General features: G+C 47.7%; 5 protein-coding genes across 5 annotated transcripts; 4 read left to right on the top strand and 1 right to left on the bottom strand.

Annotated features, from left to right (window-relative positions):
- Nucleotides 1–319: 319 nt before the first annotated feature.
- AYO21_02659 (hypothetical protein) lies at nucleotides 320–4,814 on the top strand (the record flags this gene model as incomplete). The annotated part of the gene is made up of 3 exons (XM_022652636.1): nucleotides 320–3,003; nucleotides 3,052–3,591; nucleotides 3,641–4,814. 3 exons carry the CDS (start codon nucleotides 320–322, stop codon nucleotides 4,812–4,814), a joined length of 4,398 nt encoding a protein of 1,465 aa, XP_022514992.1.
- A 531-nt stretch (nucleotides 4,815–5,345) lies between these two features.
- AYO21_02658 (hypothetical protein) lies at nucleotides 5,346–8,276 on the top strand (the record flags this gene model as incomplete). Its single annotated transcript, XM_022652635.1, has 1 exon — nucleotides 5,346–8,276. The coding sequence occupies one exon, from the start codon at nucleotides 5,346–5,348 to the stop codon at nucleotides 8,274–8,276; it is 2,931 nt and encodes a 976-aa protein (XP_022514991.1).
- A 1,027-nt stretch (nucleotides 8,277–9,303) lies between these two features.
- On the top strand, nucleotides 9,304–10,650 carry AYO21_02657 (hypothetical protein; the record flags this gene model as incomplete). Its single annotated transcript, XM_022652634.1, has 1 exon — nucleotides 9,304–10,650. One exon carries the CDS (start codon nucleotides 9,304–9,306, stop codon nucleotides 10,648–10,650), a length of 1,347 nt encoding a protein of 448 aa, XP_022514990.1.
- A 138-nt stretch (nucleotides 10,651–10,788) lies between these two features.
- On the bottom strand, nucleotides 10,789–13,259 carry AYO21_02656 (hypothetical protein; the record flags this gene model as incomplete). Its single annotated transcript, XM_022652633.1, has 8 exons — nucleotides 10,789–11,029; nucleotides 11,174–11,317; nucleotides 11,398–11,727; nucleotides 11,816–12,333; nucleotides 12,407–12,514; nucleotides 12,609–12,728; nucleotides 12,786–12,993; nucleotides 13,069–13,259. 8 exons carry the CDS (start codon nucleotides 13,257–13,259, stop codon nucleotides 10,789–10,791), a joined length of 1,860 nt encoding a protein of 619 aa, XP_022514989.1.
- An 800-nt stretch (nucleotides 13,260–14,059) lies between these two features.
- On the top strand, nucleotides 14,060–15,798 carry AYO21_02655 (hypothetical protein; the record flags this gene model as incomplete). Its single annotated transcript, XM_022652632.1, has 4 exons — nucleotides 14,060–14,608; nucleotides 14,679–15,103; nucleotides 15,216–15,470; nucleotides 15,525–15,798. 4 exons carry the CDS (start codon nucleotides 14,060–14,062, stop codon nucleotides 15,796–15,798), a joined length of 1,503 nt encoding a protein of 500 aa, XP_022514988.1.
- Between the last annotated feature and the right edge of the window lie 12,094 nt (nucleotides 15,799–27,892).

Below are 27,892 nucleotides of genomic sequence, written 5' to 3'. Positions count from 1 at the left end.
GTTTCTGATTGGAAGATGCTTGTCAGCTATGATGGTTTCTGTGCTTCCAGGGCGCAGTTGACAGGAAATCACGGTCTCTTAAAGCAGCGACATGCCAAGCTTCAGCCTCACATCCCTCAGCCACAATGCTGGAGCTGATGTTGGAGCAAAGACCGCGTCACAACCCGCTGAGGTCCAGGTCGGCGAGGTCGGTTGCTAGTGTCGCTTCTGGTGCTTCTGTAACTCTGCCTGTTACTCGTCTCACTCAATTTCTATCTCAATTTCCCCATCTCTTCTGTCTTTCATCCGCTTTTGCAGTCTGTGTCGTTTGTTTGCAAGCATGTATTCGTCTTCCAATTCTTTTTTGGGCGGCACAAATTCTGCTCGCCCTGGTCCTGCGCCTGGGGGCTTTGGACCCCAGCAATCATTCGGCTCATTCAGTCAAGCTCCTCCACAACAGCAACCATCACCCTTTGCACCGCAGCCCACCGGCTTCCCCGGTCAGTTACAAGCCCAACCGACCGGTTTTCCAGGTTATCAGCAGCAGCAGAGTTTTCAGGCTCCTGCGCAACAACCTCAATTCACGGGCTATCCGCCTCAAAATCCACCGCAGCAACCGCCATTCCAACAACAACCTCCTCTGCAGGCACCGGCTTTTCAGCAGCAGCCATCCTTTCAAGCTCCTCCTCCTGCTCCTGCGCAGCAACCCCCTGCCGCTGCTCCTCTGCGTCCTCAGCAGACTTCGGCCCAGATCGCGGCCTCCTTTACTCAAGGCTCTTCTCCCAGTGCGCCTGCGCCGAAGAGGAGGGAGAGCAAGAGCTCCAATAGAATTCCGAACATTCGGTTGTCTTTTATCACTGCTACAGATCAAGCGAAATTTGAACAGCTGTTCAAGTCTGCCGCTGGAGATGGCCAGGCACTGAGTGGAGAGAAGGCTAGAGATTTGCTTTTGAGGTCAAAACTGCCGGGCAGTGCCTTGTCGCAGATATGGGTGCTGTCAGATACCACCAAATCAGGCCAGCTCCTCTTCCCGGAATTCGCTCTGGCCATGTATCTGTGCAATCTGAGATTGACTGGAAAGGAGCTCCCGGCTGTCCTTCCTGAGAAGATCAAGAACGAGGTATCAAGCATGGTCGATATCATTTCCTTTGGTGTCCCAGATGAGAAGCCTTTGCCACCAACGCGGTCGAATGTGCCCGACTTTGATACTCCGCTTAGGCAGAATGCTGTTTCGCCCCCTGCTCCCCAGCAGCCAACCCCTCAACAGCCTTCAAACCAGCAGCTTTTGACCCAACTAACTTCCCAGCCGACGGGTTTCTACAACCAGGCCACAGGGTTCCAACCCGGGCTCCAGCCGCAGGCCACCGGCTTTCCTGGGCTGTCACAAGGATTGCAGGCTCAAGCTACTGGTTTTGTGAATCCTGCCCAGCCTGCTGGTTTTGGGGGTGCTCGACCCTCGTTGCCACTAATGCCTGCGAGCGGCTTCGGTTCCAATGTTTCACCTCAACAAACAGGTCTTTTACAAACCCAGCCGACTGGCCTTCCTGGTCAATGGGGCTTCGTCAACACCCCTGCCGGCGGGTTGCCCAATATCGAGGCTCTCCAACAGCGCCTGATGCCCCAAGCTGGCCGTGAAGCCGGTGGCTACACGACGCAAGGGCTTTCCGGAACCGCAAAGATCCCTTGGGCGGTCACAAAGGACGAGAAAAGGATTTATGATCAGCTCTTTCGAGCCTGGGACGGTCTAGGCCGAGGTTTCATTGCGGGAGAGACGGCCATTGAAATCATGGGCCAGAGCGGCCTGGAGAGAACTGATCTAGAAGCCATTTGGACACTGTCCGATCCGAATAACAAGGGGCGGTTGAACATGGACGAGTTCGCCGTGGCCATGCACCTTATCTATCGAAAGCTGAATGGGTATCCGATCCCAGCTCGACTTCCCCCGGAACTCATTCCGCCATCAACAAAGAATTTCAATAGCTCTATTGACACCGTCAAGTCTCTCCTTTCCCAGGACGCAGAAGCCAGAAAATCCTCTGGCGCATTCCTGCAGCCACAAAAGACCGGCGTGAGCTATTTGAAGGACCACTCGTTCCGCAACAGCTCTGCATCGCCCAACTTCGGTCGCAAGGATGCAACAGTCTTCCGCAACAATGACGATGATATTGGGTATCGTTCAAGCGCCAGACGTCGCCTTGGACATGGGGGTAGAACCCCCTCCCCAGCTCCGTCATCGGATATGGGAGATAGTGTCTACGACGATTTGACCCCCGATCAAATCAGGAAAAAGATCCGTGAGAAGAAGATTTTGCTTGACGCTACTGACTTCCAGGATGATCGACAAGCGGATGACGACGATGTGTTGGATCGAAGAGATAGACGCGAGGCCGAAGAACTCTTCAGGCAGATCCGACGAATCCAGGATGATATTGACACGCACCCTAATGCTGGACTTGCTGGTGGTGATACAGGCGCAGAAAGGAGGGCAATGAGAAGGGAGCTACAACGATATCAGGATCGCCTACCAGCATTGGCGTCAGACGTGAGAAAGGTCGAGAGGAACATTGCTGAAGCCAAGTTACAACTTTTCCGCTTGAAGGACGCCAAAGCTCACCCGAGCAGCTCCTCAAACATTGTTGGAACCGGGCCTAATGGCACGGTCACTGAAACCGATCGCATCAAAGCACGAGCGCGGTATAGGATGCAAGCTCGAGCTGCTGAACTTGCTGGGCGCCCTCCCCCAGCTACTGATGACGAAGCTGGTGCGCAGAGACGATTGGAGGCAGAGTCTTCCATAGTCAAATCAGAACAAGAGCGGCACGAGGCCATGACTCGAGATGTTGAAGACAGCGTCAAGGACTTTGTTTCGAGCCTGGAGGATGGACTGCGAGATCAAGGAGAGAACGCGACTCAGGAACACGAGCGCAGGAGGTGGGAGGAAGCTCTGGGGGTGGAAGATCAGATCAAAGAACTCATCTATGACCTCCAGCGTAGCAGCAGGACGGCGAAGATTCGCAAAGAGGAGTAAGACCATGCAGATGTTAATGAAACACACAAAACTAACATGCGCAGGCAATCACGCCCAGCAAAGCAACCGCCTCGCGACTACTCGCACGAGGAAGCACAGTCAACGAATGGCAGCTTGGCTTCGCGACCAGCCCCAACGTCAACCACGTCCGCCACTTCCGTGACAACAGGCCAGTCGCACCATGACCGCATTGCCACTGCAAAGGAGAAAGCTCTAAAACGGGTCCAAGAGCGAATGGCGGCTGCCGGTCTCAAGCCTACTGTGGAGCCTAGTGAAAGTCCTCAGCAGCGGCAGGAACGCGAGAAGCAAGAGCGAGCCGAAAAACTCCGCAGGGCCGAGGCCGAAGATGCCAAACGCGAACAAGAACGTCAGCAGAGACTCAACAATGAGGGAGCAGTTCCTCCGAGTCCGAAAGCTGACAAGAAGCCGCCTCCCCCACCCACTCGAAAGCAGAGGCAAGATAGCACAGATTTCTCCGCGAAGAAAGCCGCCGAGGCAGCAGCCCGCGCTAAAGCGGAAGAGGAAGCGGCGGCACAGATCAGGGCCGAGCAGGAGGCAGAGGCGCGTGGACGCGAACGGTTGGAGTGAGTACCTATTTATTATCGGGAGTGGCATCCACTGACACTTGGCTAGGGCGCAAGCCAAAATGCAAGAAGACGAGCTTGAGAGGGAACGCGAGGCCGCTCAAGCCCGCTTACGTGCGCTTGAAGAACAAGTCAAGGCTGGTAAGGTCAAGAAACAGGAAGAAAAAGCTCGCAAGCGGGCAGCGGAGAAGGAGGCAAAGGAGAAGGAGGCCAAGCTCGCCGCACAAAGAGCTGAGCTTGAAGCGGCTAGAGAGAGAGAGCGGCAACTCCAGCTTCAACTGGAGCAGTTGGGAGACGACTCGTCGTCAGACGACGATGACGATGGCCCACAACAGATTACGCCTCAAGAGAGCACTCCAGCAACCAGCCAATTGCTCACTGGCTCAGTCGCTTCCCCACCATCAAGTGCTGCTCCTGTTGAACACTCTACAAGCAGTGGTTACGAGCCTACACCGGTTTCAAGCCCTCCCGCCGCTGAAGAATCGAGGAACCCATACTTCCGAAAGCTTTCCCAATCACTACCGTCTGAGAATGGAAAGCCAGTCTTTTCTCCACCGCCTATCCCACAGGCCCAAACGTTTTCACCTCCACCAGTCGCTCCTCAAGCCCCGGCACCACCGGCGGAAAGTCTACCATCGACAAATCCTTTCCATCGAATTGCTCAACAAGAGGCCGCCAAGCCATTGACTCCCAGCTTTACTGGTGCCCAGTCACGACGTCGTCCCGAGGAGGATGAATGGTCGGCAGCAGGTTCGGAAAAGGATGAAGACAGTGACGACGAAGCCGATCACCCAGGTGGCGGATCAGCAAAGCACTTGGCTTCGATTCTATTCGGCACCATGGCACCACCTAGACCATTGTCTGCTATGGACAGCAAACCCCAAACGCCTGTTCAAGAGCCACCACCTATTCCAGGTGCATTTGACTCCGCTTCCGCTCCTCCACCTCCACCGATGCCGGGGACTAATGCACCAACAGCACCGCCGCCGCCTCCTCCAATGCCAGGCTCCGATGCTTACGGTGCACCCCCGCCACCACCTCCCTTCCCCACATCGGATGCCCCGGGAGGACCGCCGCCACCACCACCAATGCCTGCGCCTGCCCGTTCCGGAACCGGCGATATTGGTGCCTTGCTTGGCGAGATTCAGAAAGGTAGAGGTTTGCGAAAGACTGAAACGAAGGACAGGAGCGCAAGCGCTGTTGCGGGGAGAGTCCTAGATTAGATGATGATTGGAAGAAGACGAGGCACGAGGAAGCAGGTAGAGAGGACCGGGAGAGGCAATCAGACACGGCAACTTGAACATGAATTGAATATTTCTGCCCTTGTATATCAGCTTCTATTGCTGTACCGAGTAGAACTAACGACCTAGTATTCCAGGCAGTTTGGACGCCCACGTCAAACCGTTGCCGGCAGGCCGAGTTCACAGCCACAACACGTGACCAAGTGTGTGGGTGTATATGGGTGGCTGCGCTAAACCGTTCTTGTGCATGTCAACAAACGACTCACTCCAACTGTTTTAACGCTCACAACAACCTTCGAGAGCGTCCACCACAATACATCAGGCGATGGCAAGGCGAACAACCCACCTTTGAACCAACCGAGGAGAAGCGACAGGTGGTTTCATTGTGAATCTTGAGGCCATACGCCCTTCTCGAAGATAAACAAGATCCCTAATATCAGGATCACAGACACGATGCCTCGCGTCGCAAGGGATTCCAGCGGGCGGCCGAGTCGGCAGGCAGTTGTTATGAATATGGCGCGTGAGAGTGTCAAGGGTTCTCCAGTGAAGTATGACCATCTCTCGCAAACATATTTATTTGGAGCGATACGAAGCCATGCGCACTACTTTGTTGGCCCGTCGAGATCGCAATTGGTGTCGAATGCCGATGCTGACCTACGATGCTCTCACAACAGATTGGCACTCAACGATGACAAAGGCGAAAAGGTTGCTCGGCTGCAATCTCGACACGCGCTCCAGGAAATCCATATGAACGAGATTCGCGCGGCGGCAAGCCCCATGCGCAAACTCAACCAAAGACGAAGAGAGTCCAGCTACAGCAACCTGTCAGATGCACCCCGAACTCCAAGAACATCGGACTATGGCTCGCAGGTACGAAGAAGAGGGGGATTGAACAACCCACAGCGTCAAATGAGCGAACACCCACGAAATAGCATAGGCCGAGTCGCCGAAGACAACGGAGTCACACCCATGAAACGCGTCCCAATCCTCGCAAACTTTGAAGAATGGATGAAAATGGCAACCGACAACAAAATCAATGCTGCAAACTCGTGGAATTTTGCTCTGATAGATTATTTCCATGATATGAGTCTATTGAAAGAAGGAGACGGAGTCAACTTTCAGAAGGCCAGCTGCACGCTAGATGGCTGCGTCAAGATCTACACGAGCAGAGTCGATAGCGTGGCAACGGAGACCGGCCGACTGTTGAGTGGTCTCGCAGACGGGGGTGCCTCTGAAGGTGGCAAAAGGCGAAACAAAGGTGATGGGGAAGAGGAGGATGACGATGAAGAAGGCGAAGAAGACGAGGATGGTGAGGATGGCGAAGGTGGTGGGAAGAAGAAATCTAAGAAGAAGCCGGCACGCAGCCACGAAGCCACACTCGCACCTGGTTTCGCATCTTTCCAAGGCAAAAAGCTCGAACTCGAGTTTGCGGTTGACCCTCTTTTTAAAAAGGCATCTGCGGATTTTGACGAAGGGGGAGCTAAGGGCTTGCTGCTGAATCATTTATCCATCGACTCTGACGGGCGCATCGTGTTTGACAGCAGCGATGATGCGGGAGATGCTGCTTTGGGAGGTGACAAGGAAAACACACCGCAAGAAACGGAGCAACAAGAGCCGAGTCACAGCACTCAGGATGAGGAGCCCGTCGCAGATGATCAAGACGAAGAAATCGACCTCGCTTCTCTAGCATCCAAGTTCTTCCCGGACATGAGCGTACTGGACTCACAGGATATCTGCCCGTCTATGAAATCGTTTGCCTTGGGCGACCCGTCTGGAGACCTGAACCTACCTTTCCTCAAAGTGCCCGAGGAATGGAAAGAACAGAAAAGAGCGCAGACACCAGCACCTGGAACAAATCTCCCCCTAAGTGTGGCCGACCAGACAGGAATCTTCCTGGACGGAAGCAATGCGATGGGTTTTGACGACGATTATGACGACGCCGACGGGCTACTCGGCGGCTTCGATGTCGCAGACAACGTGGGTTTCGGTGAAGGAGGAGAAGCCTGGGCGAAAGATGCTATTGAAGCTCAAGCCCGTGTTGCTCGTGCAGACGACGTGGATGACAACCTTCTGGAAAATGGAGGAGACGGTTACGCCCTGTCTTTACAGCATAAGTATCAGGAGGATGCAGAGCATGAGTCTATTATGGCTTATTTCGACAAAGCCTTCAACTCGCGCGCAAAAGGCAAGACGGCGTTTCTCAGCCTCGAAAACTGGCGAATGCAGAAGATCCAGAAAGCACAACAAGAAGCCAGTGGCACAAACGCGCCACCCGCCAGACAAAAGAAGGAGAAGGAGCCATATGAGATTGATTTCCTGGGCCCTATGTCAGAATTCCTGACGGAGTTACTTGAACAACCCCCTGTTTTGAATTCGCAAATCTCCCTGCCGAAATCACAGTGGCGGACAAAAGGCCGCAATCTACTGGATAAGGATGACGAGGTGGTGGACCCTAGAAAATTGATGCGCTTATGGACAAAGCCAAAGTGTCGGGTGGGTAGAATCAGAAGAAAAGAGGGCGGTGTGGGTATGGGCATTATTGACGAGGGTTTCGGAGCGAGGAATCGTGTTGGAACCACAAACGCCTTTGGTGAAGGGGCGAGTGATATGGATGATGAGGGCCGAAAAGGTGACTATGATGCGAACTTCTTCGCGGACGACGATCAGATGCTCCCCTTTGATGGCCCATTACCCATTGACGACGATGACGACGATGGGATTGATGGGGGTGGTGACGATGGCGGACAGGCTTTCATGGATGCTAGGGAGATGTTGTCGCCTCAGCCCGAGTCACAGCAGGATCAGCAGCTCAACCTCCTCGGCGAAGCCGGAGCAGACCATGATCCTTCTGGATCCCAGCAGTCACAGCAAGACCCGCAACGAGCAAGCCAACCTGACCTTCTTCCAGGCAGTTTCGGCAGCCAACTGGTGACACAAGCTGGGAGACGGATCCGACCCGAGTACGTGAACTACGCGCGAACGGCAAAGAAGGTCGATGTGAGGAGGTTAAAGGAGAATCTGTGGAAGGGTATGGAAGGGCGATTGAAGTTGATTGATGTGTTTGATCGACCCTCTGCCACAGCTGCAACTGCGCAACAGAGAGTTGACGATGGTGATGTCGATATGATGGATATCGACGACCAGCCCCAGCATAACATTCAACCCGAAACCGAGCCTCCTATATCGACGTCGGCTGACGAAGGTGTACCCAACAACGACGAAGAGGGAAGGTTGAAATTTACAGATATCATCCAGGACCTTCGCTCCTTCTACCCCGAGCCCCAAATGAAGGACATCAGCACGTCCTATTGTTTCATTTGCTTGCTACACCTGGCAAATGAAAAGGGGTTGGTGCTAGAGGGCGAAAGGGACGGGAATGACGCGATGCAGGAGATCAGAGTCACTCGGGATCCGACGGTCGGAGAGGGATATGAAGGAGAGTAATTTCCACGTTGAGCTTGGGTGGGTGAGCTTTGTCTCTTTTGCTTTGTATACTTCAAGGGCACCTTTGGGTTTTATTTGCCCGGACGTTGGACATGGAGATTCGAGCGAGGGTGGATATCCAGGATATGAGAAACACGAAATTCTTTTCGACAGCTGGGCTGCACAGTTACCCAGCCATCCTACATCTGCATATTGTTGAAGAGCCAGTTTCTCATCGCAGCTTTTGGTGTTTGGTCGATGGCCGGCCTCCTTCCTTTCTCTGCTATCTAGGAAAAGAAACATCAGTGTCTCGACCACGACGCTGCCACCGCCAATGCTTTTTGAGAGAGATGTCTCTCAGATGCCGATAGCGACAACTCTGGCAGCTTTGACAAACAAGTTCAGTTTGCTTGCTACCCCGTCGTGCAAAAAGGAATAAAAGGAGCCAGAGACAGAGACAGAAACCAGGCCGTCATCAGTGTATGTGTGTGTTTTTGTATATATATATATATAATCCCCGAACACTCGTCGCCGTAGGTCATTTCGCTGACTCATCCCTCGCCGCTTTACTCTCCCGCTAACGACTATTTAGTCGAATCGCTCCCCTGGATTGCGATGGGCTTGGTATCCCTGCCATCGTGATTGTAGAGCGGGGTACAAAGCCCTGGAGATAGCTTCTCCAGCTTCAAGGACTACCCTATCTCTGCGTTTCAACACATTCACGTCCATCATGTGGGCCCCGTATAAGAAGAGAGCATCTCCGAGAGCGTGTGATCGATGCCACAGGATTAAAGAGAGATGTCTGTTTTCCTCTCAACAATCACAAGTTTGCGACCGCTGTGCTCGACTCAACCACGATTGTAAAACAGAACGTCAAGCATTACGTCCTGGTCGTCCTTCCACTTTCAGGCCCCATAAAATATTGAACACCTTCGCGGAGACAGAAGAGACAGCGAGATTTGAAGAGGTACAAGCCCCCGAGAGCCAGGCTGAGGACGAGGGCAATGAAGAGGAGAACGATGTCCAGTCGGCCTCAGGGGATCAGGCCATGTCGGATCTCGATGACGGAGCAATGTCCGCGTGTGTCCCATTCCCTTCCGGCACGTGCTTGTTCCCTTTGACTGAGCAGATTGCTCAGTTTCCAAACATTCGCCATGCCCTTAGCGGACAGGAAACACGACTGATAGAATTCATCTTGGATCAAAACGGCTTTGTGAAGTTCTACGTCTTTGGCGCCAGCTTCCGGCCGGAGATGCAAAGGGTGCTTGCGACACAGTTCCTTTGCACGCCCGAGCTCGTAACAATGGGCTACCTCGGTATGGGTGGGACCATTGCCAATTCGATGGGACTTCTCCTAGGCCGGCACGATGACGAGACCACTTTGAAGAACACTGGACGCGCGCTCAGGACACTCCTTCGGCTAGTAGTCTCGACAGCGGAGGGCATTGCGGCTGCTCTCAACCTCGGGCTCACGCTCATAACCTTCAATCAGAGTCGTATAGGACACCACACGCTCGATATAGCTCGGGCAGCCCTTCGGCTCGTGGCACCGTGGTATCTGAATCGCCGCCTGACAGATTATGTGGAAATGGATCCCAACTTCCTCTGCACACTCTTCTCCGAAACGTTCGAATGCCTCTGTCACCGACAGATACCTACGTTCCGGTATCGTGTACCAGTTCCGGACAGGGTCGATAGGTATTACGGTATCAGTCGCTCTTTGCTCCCGGTCTTATATGATATCTGTGTCTTTTCGCATTCGTTGAAATTTCGTCGCCGTCCCAAACGACATCAGCAAGACCACAGCAGCTATACAGCAGGCCAAGATCTTGCGGAAGATGACAACGTGGAAGGCACCCGAGGAGGACCTGATGAGGAGAAGTATCAAGACGGAGACTGCGAAACCTGGGCCCATTTACTAGCAGCCGTGGACGAATTTTTGTGGACTCATAAATTGCACGAGCAATTCGAACAGTCAGCCGCGTTGTCCGCGTCGGAATTCACCTACATGGGCCTTCAAGCGTGGTGCTACCAAGCTACGGCAAGGCTGATTCTCCATCAACTCGGGCCGCCTACGGCACATAGCAAATGCCTTCGACGGGCGATTGCAGAGTCCATCCTCACGAAGGTGCAGCAGATCCGCCAGATGGAGCTGTACGGGTCACGGTATATACTGTTTGCCTATTTCATCGCCATGACTGAGATGGAGAGAAGCGAGGTAACAGACGACGACGTTCTGGGACAGATGGTTGAACTTACGAGTGGTGTGGCGAGAGCTTCATGTTACAACATGAAAGCATTTCTGGACTATTTCTGGTCAGCTCGAGGTCAGGATCCACAGGGACTATGGCTTGATCTTGTTTCCTCGGGTCCAAAGTTCTCTATAGGGCTTTAGTGCTATATATACTAATAATACTAACATCAAGGTGTTCCATTTCAATTTCTTGCGAAATCCATGTCCAAACCCCACCTCCCTTCATCCTTGAGGAGTAGGATGGCGGTCGACCACCTTCTGCCCACCACTGGATGGGCATTATCCCTCTTCCTTCTTCTTCTTCTTCTTCTTCTTCTTCTTCTTCTTCTTCTTCTTCTTCTTCTTCTTCTTCTTCTTCTTCTTCTTCTTCTTCTTCCTCTTCTCCTCCTCCTCCTCTTTCTCTCTTTCAGACAGATCGACATATATACATTTCTTTGACCAGATCTCCTCGTTTCCTTTGCGTTTTGTGACATTTCTCGTTGACCCCGACAGAATCTCTTTCAATTTCCTCTTCTTTCCTCTATTTCTCACAAGATATCGGTACTACCCTATTGCTTGGTGATGATCATCCTTTCACTGCGGCAGCAGTGTTCAGGATCGCACAATTCTACAATTCTATGGAGAGCTTTCGTAGCATCAATGCCCCATCGTCTTCTCCACATACTCGAGATATTTAGGAATGCTTCTTTTGCGCATGGCTCGGCCCCACTTGATGAAGATGAAGGTCGTAGATATCTGGGCCATGGCCGCGAAAGCTGCGACCAGGAATGCGTTACGATAGCCCATGTTCAAGACCCAAGGTGTGAGACTAAAAAGGTTCCAGAGCGCGCACAGTAAGTCAGATGGAATCAAAAAGAACAACGGACGAGTGGGGGGACTTGTACTGACCCGTACGACACGGCGAAACTCATGGTGTTCCGGATCAGAATGACAGTGATCAAGGTTTCGCCGCTGAGACGACGGTAGCAGTCGACGCAGTATGTGATAGAGATCGAGCAACCCATCGCGATCTGAGACGCAAGAAGGCCCATGGCGAAGACCAAACCAAACCAGTGTATATTTCGGTAGGCCCCGACGCCCCAGATGATGAGCGCTGTGGGGGTTAAAACGATTGAAATGGCCAGAAGCCAGAGACGATGTTCTGGTTCCATAACGCCTTTGTTTCGACGAGCCATCTTTATTACGAACCAGTCGCTGAAAGGGCCGGTGTATAATAGACTGCATTGAATTAATTTCATCATGTCAGTAATGGATCGACGATAGACCGACCATTTGTGTCTTCGATCCAGATATCTCGAGCACGTACCTCGGTAAAATTCCAAGAAGGGGAGACACATAGGACAAACCAACCATACTGGGCTTGAAGTGATATGGAGGCCCCGATAGGATGAGTGAAGAGGTTCCGTTCAGAATGTTAAACCACACAAGGATACTACCGTAGGTGAAGCCGGCAAAGGCTATGACAGGCCATGTCAAGAAGATCAGGGGGCGGGCCATCATTCCTAGCAGTTTGTTCTCTTGTTGCCATACTCCGGGCTGGAAAAACTTCAATTTGTCAAAGAACGTCTTCCGGCGGTATTGCTGCGATAGAGGCGCTGACAAGTCAATCGTCTCGTCTGTGCTTGTGACTGCCGTTGTGTCATTGACCTGCGGTTTTTTTGGATTGTCCTGGAGTTCAGCCGTGGTAGGGTCGGAGGCAGGGTCCACCGAGTTCTGGGATACCATCTCACTTGCTGTCATGACCGTCAAACGTTGATAGTTTGTCTCTTCCATGAAGAGGTAGAGGAAGATGAATGCCGCTAGGCATAGGATTCCACACCAGTACTGTCAGGCAGGTATATGATCAGCGATGAATTATCGGGCGGTGATGGGCTAGATAGTCATGTTAGGTACTTACCATGACCCATTCCCACCCTTGTCCATCGTTGATGAAGCCTGCGACGATGGGTGCAAAGAAGCTTGCTCCAGTGAGTGCAAGTGCATAAACCGCCATATATGTTCCGCGCTGGTGTGTAAAGTACTTGGGAGAGTTAAAAATTGGAACTGACGACAAATGTAGTGGCAATTCTTTTGCAAGCTCCTTCGCAAAGGGAACTTACAATGTCTGCCACACTGACTTCTCCTAGACTTTCCACTGGGCTACCAATGAACCCTTGTAAAACCTTGTTGGCGATGTATTCTCCGTTGGATTTTGTGTAAGGAGCCCAAAACATGATCCCCTACATATGAGGGTCACTAAAGGCCTGAAGATGGAAGAGCGGAGTTGACATGCTTACCACCGAGATGAGCATCGTGATCACATATACGGGGCGTTTGCCGTATTGGATGGCCAATGGCTGGAAGATCAAACACCCCCAGCCATAAGCGAGGAACATGTATCCAGTTCCAGCATTGAGATCAGCCAGTGTCAAGCCTCTTGCGTCGGCGAGGGGTTGCAAGATCGAATAGATGGCAGCGCTCGTGTAGGCGATCACGAAGGTGTAGCTGTTGCGTAATGGCCAAAAGTGTCAGAGAACAGGCTCGCCGAATGCTAAAAGACGGAAAGCTTTGAACACTTACATAGCCATACAAATTGTTGACAGCAGTTTTCGTCGCGGGCTCCAGTTCAAAGGGTCCTCAGGATCCGCCGAAGGGGCTGGATTCAATATAACGTCTTGCTTTTTACCGGAGGCATGCTTAAGCATAAGCGTCCGTTCCAGGTCGACCAGGTGAACCGTGCCAGGAATAAATTCGCGCTCAGCGTCAGCCATCTTGCACTCTTGACACCAAAGGTTATGCGGGTCGTTGGTAAATTTTCTTGATCAGCAGTAAATAATAACTGATTATGGCAAATGCTTGAACAGACGTGCGCTCAAGACGAGGTGGATTGTGCTCCCTTTAAATAGTTGGGCCAGAGTTCGCAACTGTATTCGTATTTCCATCTACCCTGACGGTTAGACGTCCGTGAACTTGTCCCCCGTAGACGACGTGATGGTCTAGTGTGAGCCACCGCTCATGTTTCCGAGGAAATGTGGTTGGCTCTACACATTGATCGAGATGTATTCCACCCGTGCCTGTCTTACAGGCGAGGCAAATGTAGTTAGATCCAATCTGGCCTTTCTGGCGGCGGCGTCTCCAATAGCAATCCGACTCGAAGAAAGATGGGCACGTAGTCGAGCCATGCCAAGGCGAAGTCGATAAGCCGGGATATTTGCGATAGAACTTACAGCAGACCGGGACAAATACAAAAGGCTGCCGATAAGCCGGAGGGAATGGGATAAACTTCCGATAAGCCGGGATAAATGTGATAAGACTACGATGGCAATATAGCCTGTCGATAAGCCGGGACAAACGTGATAAACCGGAACAAATGTTAATTAGCTTAGGCTCAAGTTTCATGACTCTGATAGGCTCATCCTGTGCCACTCGATCTGCCAATATGGAAATGGACAGTATACGCTATATTGACCCATATACGGAACTATATGTAAAAAGGAAGAACTCGCACAACCTTGACAATCATTCAGTAAGATTCACCATCTGGCCTCTCAAGCATAACGACCGACAAAAAATGACAAATTCGTGGGAAACCAAGGCTGAGATATGCCGCAAGATTCTCACGGACTCCCTGAACCAGGAATGGCTTCTTCCACAAGCACAATTACCTCCTCAGTCCACCACAAATATCATGACGTTTCCTGACACTTGTGGGAAGCTAACTGATCGCGAGACGGCCATCACCAAGTTGACAGCAGAAGGTCTAACAAAGAGAATGGGGACTGGCGAAATGACTGCTACTGAGGTAGTAATCGCCTTCCTCAAACGCGGCCACATCGTTCACCAGCTATGCAACTTTGCGACCGAGTTTTTGGTCAAAGAGGCACTTGAGCAGGCAGCAAAGCTCGACAAGCATTTCGAAGCCACGGGAAAGCTAGTTGGACCACTACATGGTGTGCCGATCTCTGTGAAGGAGCACTTTGGTTTCAAGGGCAAGGTGTGCCATTCTGCCTACGTCTGCTTCATTGACCACATTCCAAGCGAAGACGCCTTGATCTTGAGAATACTCCGCGACGCAGGCGCGGTGCTCCACGTCAGAACAAATGAGCCTCAGATTTTAATGGTACATCAAGAACTCCAGAGTGCATGTGATCCTTTGAGTGAAATGTCGGAAACTAACCGGATCTGAACAGTCTGGCGAAACCGACAATCCTATCTATGGCGTATCGGTTAATCCCTTTAATCGAAACCTCACACCCGGAGGGTCTAGTGGTGGTGAAGGCATTGCCGTCGGCACGCACTGCTCAGTGATTGGCCTAGGAACAGATATTGGAGGCTCTGTCCGTGTGCCGGCCGCGTTTTGCGGAGCGTACGGTCTGCGCACGACCGCGCTACGAAATCCCTACAAGGGGATTTTCTTCCAGCCTGACGGACAGGAAAGTATTCGATGCATCGCTGGGCCTTTGGCAAACAGCCTTGAAGACATCGACTTGTTTGAGAGCGTTGTCTTAGGCAGTGAACCATGGGACGAAGAAACCAGTTTGGTACCTCTTCCATGGAAGAATGTGGCGCCACCGAGTGTCAATGATCTCACTGTGGGTGTCATCTGGGAAGACGGGTAAGTGACGTTAAGCTTTACCATGGGGGAAATTATTATCATACCGTTTACTGAGATATCTCTGATGCTTTAGTACATGTCGACTCCACCCTCCAATGCTTCGTGCGCTCAGAACAGCTGTCTCAAAACTCCAAAATGCCGGGGTAAAGGTGGTAGATTTCGAGCCATTTGAGCATTCAATGATCGTGGATGTCGCAAAAAAACTCTTCTTCGCCGATGCCGGGCAGTCACAGAAAGAAATGCTCGCTGATGGAGGAGAGCCAATCGTGGCCCTGACACAATTTGCCTTTGATTTCGCCGTGCAAGAGCCCATGACTGTCAGAGACAACTGGGCTCTGAACGATAAGCGGGAGGGGTATCGAGAAACGTAAGTATATGGCCTCTTCGCACTGGTGCTGTATTTACAATCCTCACCGCGCAGATACCATCGTCTAATGAAAGAACGCGGGGTCGATGTCATTCTGTCGGCTGCATACCCTGGTCCTCCGGCAGAGTTGGGAACATTTCATTACTGGGCCTACACAACGGTTTGGAATCTCCTAGACCAGCCAGCAATCACATTCCCAACTGGCTTGAGTGTCGACCAAGACCTGGATAAGCCCTTTGAGAACTTCACCCCACGGTCGGACGTGGAGAAGAAGGAGTTTTACAAATGTCAGATTCACCCCTTCAGTGTTGTGCAACCAGACGGCTAATCTCCATCATACAGACACTCCTGAGAGATTCGCCGGAGCTCCACTCGCTCTCCAGCTGACAGGCAAGCATCACCAGGACGAACAATTGATTGCTGCATGCAAACTTGTTTCAAATATAATACAGAATAAATGATTTAACGACTCTACCCCGGCCACCGGGGGAGAAGCTGACTTGAGACTTTTTCTTCTGTATTGTGCTGATAATTACGTATCAAGTATAATAATAAAGTCGTTGCGACCTGACCTCCATGCGACGACGATGGAGCTCAAGGAGGGAGAAACGCGGAGCCAAGGAAGAACGAATGAAGAGGACAAGGAGCAAGGGTCCCGTAACTGGTCCAGGACAGGCGAGACTGGGTCACATCAAGACTCGAGGTTATCAGTGTAGTCAGCGTGTTCGATGAGGCTCGACCATTGATTACACTGAGTGGGATCAAGGGAGATGGCTCTATGTAACGATGATTATTTTATATCTTTACTTCCTCGTCAACTTCGCTCACGATCCTACCCCTAAGTTTCAGGATTACTCATGTTTCCCTAGTGTGTCGACGGCTATCAGGAATGCCTTACTGGAGATAGGCAGTACTCAGCGATAGATCGATTCCGTAGTTGTAAGTATCCCTTTACGTATAGTAGTGACAAGACTCGAAGCATGAGAAAAGGATGCTTCTCGGGTGCGAGGAGCATGCTTTTCTCCTTTGGTTTGTAAGTGGCTGAAAGTGGTTTAGGCTTATCCAGCTCGGTGTCTTGCCCGAGTGGCCTTTCAACCCCTTTTACTGAAAGCCGCGTAGGAGTATGCTTCTCCACTCTGAGTAGCATGCTCCTCTCGTGCGGTTCACTTCGGTTCCCTGGGCTGTTTGTGATAAGTACTCGGTAAGGGTAGTGAATCTACTCGGTTCCCCGACTCCTATCTAAAATAGATGCCTAGCCGAGAGATAAGTATAGCTAATCGTAAGGGGCTAGATTCGGCCCCGCATATACCCTACTTAGCTGAGGCCCCCTTAAGCCTAAACTAGCTTCTGAGAACGGGGCTCGGGCGCGCTCCCCCGTACTCGGCCGGGCATCCGTTACGTACCCGGGTAAAGCGGCCTCGCTCCCTTTTCTAAACGAAAATAGTAAATGGATAAAGTACAGTTCGGGGTATATATAATGCATGTATATATATATATATATACATTATATATCCCCCGAACTGTACTTTATCCATTACTATTTTCGTTCAGGAAAGGGAGCGAGGCCGCTTTACTCGCGCACGTGACGGATGCCCGACCGAGCTCGGGGGAGCGTCGCGGGAGCCACGGTAGAGTACGGGAGAGCGCGCCCGAGCCCCGTTCTTAGAAGCCTATTTAGGCTCAGGGAGGCCCTTTTAGGCCTCGGCTGAGTACACCCTAAGTAAATACACTGGGGGCCTAATCTAGCCCCTCGCGATCGGCTATACTTACCTCTCGGCTAGGCATCTGTTTCAGACAGGAGTTAGGGAACCGGGTAGATTCCCTACCCTTACTCTACTGCCTAAATTTCCTTAGAACTTTAGGTATAGCGGTGCGATAGTATACGCGGTTGAATTATATGTCGCGACGGTACTTCGCCTGCAATAACTTAATGCTACCCATTCCTTTCTCGAGACGGTGTCACTACTCGGGATTTCTCTTTTACTGACACGAACTGGGCGTTTCCGGTCCCGACCATTCGATGAATAGCGATGAATTATTTTGATGTACGTACAGCATAAGTCTAGAGATGCTCAATAAGCTTACCTTCAGTCTAGGCTTGTACGCGGCCTCTTCCTTACACTACGCCGTAAACCCGTCTTCCGTTCTATGTTCCTCCGCCGGCTTATAATGTTCTCCTCTATCTCTATTAGGGTGGAATACTTTCGCACTAGATAACTATAAAAGTCAAGATCCTCCTTCGCTTCTTGGATTGTACGAATATATCTTCTTTATAAGATACATTCCTGAAATAGGCTAACACTTTAGATTACATCTATAGTCTTATAATCATATAGAAAGCTCTTAAGGACGCTATTAGTAAGGCCGTTAAGGGTAACACCTGGAAGAAATTCACGAATCCTAGTGCGGGGCGAGGCGGAATAGCGTTCCCTAAAGGCTAGGTAGAGTAAGAGAGGGTTAGAGTCCGGTAGGACTACGATAGGGAAGTTATAAAAGCGGATAAGGTATACTATAAGTTCTAGATGTAGCTAAGTACTAGGAAGGTCCCATCGTCTATCAAAAGGTAAGGGAAAACTATAGTAGTACCTACGCTACGATGGCTAGTACTTTTATGAAGAAGGATGGTATAAAGGCCGATGTCGAGAAAGGGTTAAATGAGGCTGCGAAAGCGGTTAGATAAGCTGCGAATGAGGATGAAAGAATGAAATACTTGAAGGGGAACGTCGGATAAGTACATAGGTCCGCAAAGAAATGAAACTTTAATTCTAAAATATACTAGTCTTTAGGAAGTAACGTTATCCTCTTCTTACCGATAAGTTCGAGAATCTTAACTCAGCTTTCTCATATCTACGAGGTCGGGCCGGGACCGTACCGCTGAGCTTTATCCTTATCCACTGTATTAATAATCTTCGCCTGTTCATCGTAGAACTACGCCATAAATATATCTTTAGCTGAGAGACCGGTAGGGTAGTGCGTCGTCTAGTATACCGTAATAGATCCTATTTTCTAGAAGTACATTAACCTTAAAGAAGACGTAGAAGAGGAACTCTAAGATCTACCGAATTTATTTCTAGATGATGGTTTTTAGACTTACTTCTTACTCTAACGGTTTAGTGAAAATCCTATAAGTATTAACGTAGTTATAGTAGTTAGTTAGGTATCCTACTAAAACCTTAGTATAAGTCTTAAAATGATACGTCTTCTTTATACCTCTCTACTCCTCATCTAACTCCTATCCGTCATAGATTAAACCCTTTAACTCCGCCGTTACCTTAGCTTAGTCTTCCCCTTCAGAAACTTTCGGTTTTATAATTAAATCGTTCGACATCCGTTACGATGCGAATTTCGTAATTCTAGGCTGTAATCGAGACTGGATTAATACGTATAGACGGAGTAACTAAGGAACCCGCGTAAACATAATATCAGGGATGAAAGGTTGCGCATGAAGTAATGAGATAGAATTCGCGGAGTAGGCGCAGCTACGGCCCGTCGATTATTTACGTGACCGTTAGAGTAGATAGAGATGACGTTAAACTTACCGTAGACTTCTTGGAAATTTAACTTTTAGGCTACCTATTACTAACGCTCTTTCATCTCGCTCCCTATACTATACTATTCTACAGTTATAGTGTAACTTTTACTTAATGAGTTCAAAAATTCCGACTATTAATTTTAGTCACTTTCTTATAGGATCTATATAGGATCGTTAGTACACTACCTATGAAGTTAATAATGCGCTGAAATCTATTAGCTTCTTCTATCTTATAGGCTACGGGTTTGATCAGGATAAGATTAATATATGTTTTAAGATGGTAAGCTAGTCGTTTAAATAGGGACCCTATTTAAACTAATTATTCGAGGTATAGACTAGATAAATCTTTAATCTCCTATACTATACGAAGGAAACTCTTTCCGCAACGCTACGGTCATTTAACTAAGGATATTATAGAATTGGAAATGAGAAGATTCGTAGTTAGAAATGTATAAAAGAGAGCTTTGATTTTCGTAATCCTAAGGACGATACGGTGGGATTTTAGCTAAATGAAGAGTAATTACCTAGATTTCGGGATTTTACTGTAGAGTTCTATTAGGTCTATATATGTAACTGAAAGTACTTTCCTAGTTCTCTAACGATAAGCTAGCTCTATTCCGAACTTATGGATAAATTACTGGAATGCCTATTAGTCGCGCTTGATCTAGGTAACGAGAGTTCCCTTAACCGGTACTATATAGGGTCTATACATATATTAAGTCTAATCCACTACCCTACTGTATCTATATAGCGTCTACGATTTAGTGAAGTTATTCGAAATGTAGCGCACTCCGACTTAGGTACCTTAACACTACTTTTCCAACATAACGTTAGTAGTCTCGAGATTACCGATATAGGCTCTACAGACAAGATAATAATAACTGCCGTCGAAAAAGATGCGAATTTCATACCGATTATTCCGAAACCTAGGGTAATCGTAGTTAATGCTAGTTACCTACTAATGCGATGGATAAATGGGCGGTAGAAGAACGCTGTTTACCGAGTAGTGGTACCTACGAATTTTATCGGCGACTGGAGCTCTTATAAGAGAGTTAACTCTGATGAAATAACTCCTAAGAGATATAGTATCGCCTTTTTCGGCTTTCCTAATGCGGCTATAATTATTAAGCCTCTTTAATCCTACTATAGTGCCGAGATGCCGAAGCGATGGGGTCCGATAAATGCGGGCGAGTATCTTCTCAAGAAAAGGGCAGCCTTATATTCTTAAAATGTGCGCCTCTGATATCCCTTCGAAGGAGTAGGCTGATTAGTTAGTCTTTAGAGAGTCGCTAAAGTAAGTTAAATCCTAGACATCGCTAGTTAACGTGGAGAATGTCGCCGGTGACTGTACTAGCCTTCATACTTTAGAGGCTTGATCGGGAACACTAATGATAAGAAATTAGTATCTAAACGATATTAATTAAGCTAAATAAAGCCATCCTCTCATTTATCTACGCGGTCCTCCTTAAAGGTTAGCTCGGATGTAAAGTTTCCGGCGACTAGAAAATGAGGAGAAATCGAAGAGGTATAAGTATAAGTGAACGGTAGTGTAGAGCCCCTAAGTTAACGTACAGTATATAAACCCTTTTATCGCCTATACCCGACTCGCACGGATAGAGTATCGGATAAGAACCTATACACTAGGGGAATTAGAGGGTGATCTACCATTCTATTATCGACTATCTAGTAAAGTTAGGATTCTCCGTCAGCTAGGGGGATGCGATCCTATCGTCTTTTTTAATGACACGGCGTATCCTAGAGCGTTATATCCAGTCGTTTTTCTAACCGCTTATTAATTAAATCTTTAATAGTATATCCTCTACCTAAGCCTATAGTATTAGTATCTAGTAATCTTGTATCCTAAGAAGTAATAGTTTAGTCGTATGATTGAAGGAAATCGAAGCTTCTAAGCCGTAGCCGGTCTTGAGGTATGTAAGTAATAAAGAGAGATTAATGGCAGCGTAAGTAAACCCTTCCCCTTCGAAACTAGCGTACTTATGGGCATACTTTAATGTAATTTTCCATTCTTAAATGGCTTCGACGAAGTCTGAAGCGATATGATAGATTCGAGCTAAAGTAACTAGTACTCGTACGTATAGGAGTTAGTCGCTAACATCCAGATTAAATAGGTTACTGAAAATCCCTTTCATTTCCAGGATACTCTTCCTCGCATCTTCATAGCGATGTACTTGAATATCCATCTTAATTTAAGAAACCTTAAGGCGTCTAAATGCTTTAGAATTTATGCTCCTTTTCTTCAGTTCTAGGTCTATTAAATCTCGGACTATATCTAGTGAATTTCGGGCTTTTAGTAAGATAGAATCGCCGCCTACTTTAGCTAGGTCGTAGTATACGTCGGCTAGGTTACATAAAACTTAGATTTTATTAGAGTCTCCAGGATAAAGTAGGTATAATTCGAGCCTCTCTCGAACATCTAAGAATAAACCTTATAATCGAAAAATCTTGTAGACAGTTACCATTAGGGATGGGCGGACTAGGCTTTCTAAGGGCGATAGGTTCGTAGGAACTTACTAATAGTCTACCTCCTTAATTACGGATTCGTATCTCTCGCATTATACTAGGTTCTCCAGGTGTAAGCGATGGAGTCGTCCGTATAGAGCATTCAGCCTCTGATCTACCTAGTCTGGACGGTACTGTCGATAAAATTTTAGTATGTACGTCTCGTTATAGTTCCCGCATCGGCAGTAGAAGTCGTGTATAGATCGTTCGGATTACTTAAATTCTACTAAAAGACGTGATGCTATGCTTTATATATAAGCTATTTCAGCTTATAGATGTAGAGGAGATCTATCATTTACGAGCGCGGCTACGATCGGTAGCACCCTCCGTCGGATTTAATTTAAAAGGTAGGATACCGCTAGTAATGCTTCTAACACTTTCGCTCTAAGACTTTCTAGGACGCTAGACGGCTCTAATACCTATAAGACATGACTGATAAGCGGAATCAGCGATTATACCGTCCGCTCAGAGCTAGAGGGACCCTAAAGTGCGCGCGGCGAGAATCCGAAATAGATTAACTTAAGGTTCCTGATAGACTACTTCTCCTTTTCCTCCGTACTTAGAATTCGAGATACATTACTTCTAAGCTGGATTTCAAGAGAATAGACCTAGGGCTCGCTTAGTTTATACCGATAAAATGGACTAAGAGCTCGACGTAAGCGGCATTCGTCGGATATAATACTGAAAAACCGTCGGTCGACCCCGGCATCAAGAGCTATAACTTCTTATTCCACCCCGTTTTCGCTCTATCTTGATTACGGTGATCGTATCCTTTCGAATAATGATTTAGGGACGGCGCCACCTAAAAAGTGGAAAAGGAGATATAGATATATAGAATCTCCGAGGCGGTCATTAGATAGCACTATACTAGACTCATTAGAGAAACTGAAAATTGAGTTCGAAGGAAGGTATTACTGTAAACTTTACTGAGTTAGCGAGATTTCCTAAGATGGCTTAGGGGTCGGTAGAGGTAGACGCTGTAATGTTATATTAACTACCTATCGTGGCCGCTTTCTAGGTAAGGCATCTTAATGTCGAGAGATTCTTTTTAAAGGAGTAGTAGGAAGAAAACTAGAGGTTTCGTTTATTACCCTATAAGGCTGAGGATCTCGCGCGTACGTAAGAAGTCTTAAGGCTAGAGGTCCTAACTTTACGGACTCTCTAACGATTATTAAACTCAGCTAAGGTAAATTAAAATCAAAAGGTACACTTAAGTATTTTAATAGGAAGACGAAGCTACCCGAAGTTAGCTCCTTAAAAAATGTTTAGGTAGTGAAGAACGAACTCTTTTATCGATAGGAATGGTATAACTATTAGTAAGAGTCCCGCGTTGATTAATGCGACTTTTAAAATAATATAACCATGTTTAATGTATCTCTTAAACTTCTTATATAGGGGTTTTTTCTCCCGGCGAGTAAGCTTGTCGAGGCCGGGATTAATTACGTTTAATAAGGAACTCCTATAATTCTATTCGACGAACCTAGGGTAATGCCTTCTCGCTTCTCTTATACGGCTCTTTAGGCAGTCGGAGAGGTTAGCTTTATAGAACGGGCTCCGGAACTAATGTAAGCTTTTATCTAAGTCGCATAGAGAAGTAAAGGACTATACTTCGCGGGAGGTGAAGACACTAGTGCCGAAAAAAGTGCTCGGCTCCCTAGACTACTAGTAGATACTTAATTCGATTAATTACCGGCTTTTCTTCCACCCATTCTCAATCTTTTAACTGATATTACGGGTAACTTAAGTAAGTCCATCGTTACGTTCGATTTCGCTCGCGTCCTGGCCATCCTTATCTCGACTTTCTAACTATTCATCCGGAACGGTACGGAAAACTATAGTGTCTATGCTGTAAGAGTGTAATCGTAAAGGATCTACATTCGCAATTTCTCCTTCGGTATGTCGAAGGATGATGCTGATTAACCCATCTTACGTTTGAGTCCACTGTACCTGAATATTAGAACTAAAGGAGAGGATATACTTAGTACTTCTCGCCATACTCTATATTATATAAGAGTAAGAAGTAGGTTAACTAGGCGTCGGGGCTAGGAGGGGCTAGGAGGGGATGCGTAAGTCTTATTAGCGTGGCGACACTATGTCGCCACGCTAACCTTTTTCAACCCCTAGCCCTTACCCTTCCGCTCGGTCGGCGCTAGCTGCCGTCACGGACGCGGAAGTTAGGCTCGGCCTCCAGCCGGCGGGCTACTTCGGGTGCACCTACGCTTACAACTTATAACACTAGTACGACTATAGAGGTGTCCCGACTTACTCCACACGTCCATCTTTCACGTCGACGACGTAGTTATGATATTACAGTACGTTCTAGTGACTTATTTCGCGAGCTTTACGTCTGCTCCTTAGGTCCTGACGGACGCTATACTCGAACTTAGAGTAACTTAGAGCCTATCCACTATAGCCTCTTTCCTGGGGTATCTGTAAATGTAGCGTCTTCTACCACTACTACCCTCTCGAAGTTATCCTACGCAATCTGTACAGTAGTTCCTAGCTCGTCTTAGTTCCTTATGTTCACTATACGGCCGATCGCGACATTAATACTCGCTTCATCCTTACGAGGGCTAAGTAGGGCTATATATAGCCTAGCTAACTATTATGAACTCCCCTAAAGTCTCACTCTAGTCGGGCGCAAGTACATAAGAACCTGCCTCCCCCTATAGCGAGCGGTTAGTAGGTTCTACACCGCTATTTACCTATGTTTCTTCACCGGTTTCGGTACTTTACGTTGTATACGTCGATATTTACTAGTCTATGGCGCCTATACGGCCCCCTTCCTAGCCGTAGGGTGATGTGACACACCCTATACCCCTACCTTCACCTTATCATGAGAGCTTCTGTCGTTCACTAGGAGACGAAGAATAGTCCGATAGCGACGAACCATCGGGGGCCTATAAGAATGAGGACTACACCGGAATTAGAGTTACTCTTCATGTGGAAGTCGTTACCTAAGTTTTCGAGCGGGATGGAGTGATTTCTGGCGCCGAGACGCCGTCCCGTGATAGACACTCGTAGCTACCTCCACCTATCTTTCAGTACGTCTACGTATTCCCCATAAGGATACTACCTAACTAATCCAGGCGAACGGCTAGGGAGCTCATTGACGCTGAATACACCCTCGTACGAGTCGCTCCCGAGGGCCATAAGACCGTTAACCTAGATAAGATGGCTTAGGACCTTGATGAGACGGTAGGAAGTATTCTTCAGGTGCCCAGCATCTCACCCCTTAACGATAGGTCATGGGAAATTCTCGTTCGAAACGCCTATCTCTCTAATCTACGGCGTAAGGTCAGGTCCGTTCGCTTAACTCTAGATTTGATATACTACCTACTCGAACCTCTCCTAAAGGATGTAGAGTATTGGGGGCTCGAGAAAGCCCGAGAGCTACATACCCTTTAGTTTTTGGAAAGGGCGATTAGGATTATTCAGGAATCCTAGGCCATTATATAAATGTACTATCGTTATGCCTTAAGGCACCACTATGGAAGAATTCGAACTCTCCTTAGTAGGATGGATACGATGGGCATTATAGAGGATTTAATGATAGATTACCTATAAACGGAGAGTAGAGACGAGGATGTCAGAAGGCTGTTAAAGCTCATCCGCAGTCGCTTATCTACGTTTTAGAGCGGTCAGTCCCTACGATAGCTATTCCGATCAGGCGACATCTAGGCCTTATCCCTAGCCGCATCTTCACCCCGGACATCGATAGTAGTTAATTAGGAGGCCTACTAGTAACTCTTTCGAACCTTATAGCTCTAGGGTCCTGATCTCCTGAATCGTCCGGTCTTATCTCGCTCTAGAACATCTATACATCGCGCAAGACTAAGTACGCCATCGCAGGTAGACATTCCTAGCCTATATGGAAGCGCCTTATGTCTAGATATATAGTTAATGTAGATGGCCTCCCACTGGATCCTACCTCTATCACGACCGAACTCATCCATCTATTCGTTCGGTATATTCCCCAAACCTAACTAGAAAGTTACCCTAAATTCTAGACTAACCCTCAAGACGAGTAGTAAAGAGGTGTACTTATCCGCTCTAACGATTCCGTCCACCATTCGAGATGGCACCATCCCATCTTTTATATGCTCCTGAGCTAGATTTAAGCCTCTAGGATTAATCTCTAGGGACTACCGATCTAGAGAATTACGGTACCTTAAATGTTCCGTTTTCCCATTACTGAAGCTGTCTAATTAAACGCTACTTTAGAACATCTACCTGAATCTACTACTACTATCATAGCGGAAACACTATATCTAGATACTATATAAGAATAGGAACGTCCTTTTCCGGTATTTAAAATATAGAGGAGCTCTTTAGGGCTCCTTAGAGCGCTAGTAAAAGCGCTGGTAGTAAAATTTCCCCCTAATAAGTCTACGGTTAAAGGCGAGATCTTACGACTATACCCCCATCTAGAACTGGATAGCGACGTGTATGTCGCTCTGGCACTGTACGATGCTCGAGAGACGAATAATTTAGATGCTCCTACCCTAGACTTTCGCGAGCTACGTGAACATATCCAGCGCTAGAGCATAGGTAATTTCGACCCATCCGAGTTGATCTTTTACTTACTGATTAAAGTAGTAATTATTGATCTTTAGGCACTATACATAAAGTTACCCTCTTTAGAAGGGCCTCGCTAGATATATAACCCCTTCTAGATCATCGATCTACAGACTCTATCTACGCAGCTAACTAAGGTTCTCACTTTTACGGATCTTTTTAGCCTAGGTTAAGAGGCGTAAGATATCCTTCCCCGGCTTCAAGACCTACAGTACGCATAGGAACGAAGGCCGCGTAAGGTGAAAGAGTGGGAGGAAATGTAGTTTTAAGTACTAAAAGTACATTAGAATATCAACTCTTAATGCCATCCATAATTCTCTATATAATCTACTACTTATCTGATAGAGATATCCATATCCTTCTATATTACCCGCCATTACTCTTACTCATTCTTATAGTGAATTAAGTTCGGCCTCGAGAGAAAGTTCTCTAAGGATTAAATTCCACTATATTAACTAGTTTACCTAGTGGACTTTTTCGGGCCACCTTTTCTATTAGTAATCTTCCCTCTAACCTTAAGGTAATTCTAAAGTTTTAGAAAGGTCTAGGCCGTATAGCTCTAGTTAACTAAAGATAAAGCTGATTTTAAATACAGTCTACGCCGCATAAAGTAGGTTAATTTCGGACTATACTAGTATCAGAACTTATAATCTATTTTAGAGGCTTTAGGGCAGCTATAATTTCAGGGGACCTATACCGACTGATCGTTTAATAGAATTATAGAGACGGTATGAACAGCACTTAGATATATACCCCTAAAATCGAAACCTCCGATAACGGTTCACTTTATAGCTCCCTAACATTCTCGAGTAATATAGCTGTAACCGAAGCCGATTTTTCTACTATCTAGATTCTAAGTACAGCGTCCGAGGCATGCGAAAAAATGATTAACGAAGAAACATCGTTAATGGTATACTACGGTACGGCTTATACGGACTATAATTATAGGCTCCTCGCCGACTATTATCAAACCTACCCTACCTATCCGAAAAAGACGATCTAGGAAGTCTACGACCGAGAATTCTCATTAGGCCTTAATTTTACTTTTATCTAATGTGGAGACAATCCTCTTAAACCTCCGATGAAATGGACATTAATCGGAGAGGATAAGACAGTCTTTACGCTCGCACCGGAGGATGACTAGTGTCCCTACTTCTAACTCTAGATCGCTTCTATATCTAGATCTACATAAAATTACCATTTCTATGTCTTCTATCGGTCTCCAGGAGTTACGAGTGACCCTATCTTATATATGAAAATGTTGATCTCTCTCCGTATAGTAAGTCCTCGATCTCATCTTTATTGAAAAGTGACTGAGATTCCATAGCTAGCGGTTATAAGAGACATTATCGTCCTGAGAACTAAGGTAGCTATAATGCTAACGGGGATGGACGTAAGCGTTGTTGAAGGAGGTGGAAATATTCCTCTAGAGCAGCTGGATTAGTTTCTTAGTTAAGCATCTAAACTTTATGATGTTATAGAACTTAATCGGAGAGACGACGAGATACTATCCCAGGCATAAAAAGCTCTTAACTTCGTCGCTGCCGTGAAACACTTACGTAGCATATATAAAGAAATTTCCACCGATAAAGTAAAGTAACGGGTCTACGATGAGGTTTTAATACTTCGAAGTAAGAACCTCTATAAGTTAATAATGTATTATCGCTAACTAATAAATACTAGGGTTAATAGCTTCTTAAACGTCTATAATAAATCGCTATAAGGTGTCTATATTAATCGACCTTTATTAAAAGCTAGGCCTTCCGAGTTCCTATATATTACACTCCATAAT

The sequence above is a fragment of the Fonsecaea monophora genome, assembly GCF_001642475.1.
Source record: "Fonsecaea monophora strain CBS 269.37 chromosome Unknown Scaff12, whole genome shotgun sequence".
Lineage (NCBI taxonomy): Eukaryota > Fungi > Ascomycota > Eurotiomycetes > Chaetothyriales > Herpotrichiellaceae > Fonsecaea > Fonsecaea monophora.
This window is presented reverse-complemented; position numbering and strand designations above follow the sequence as displayed.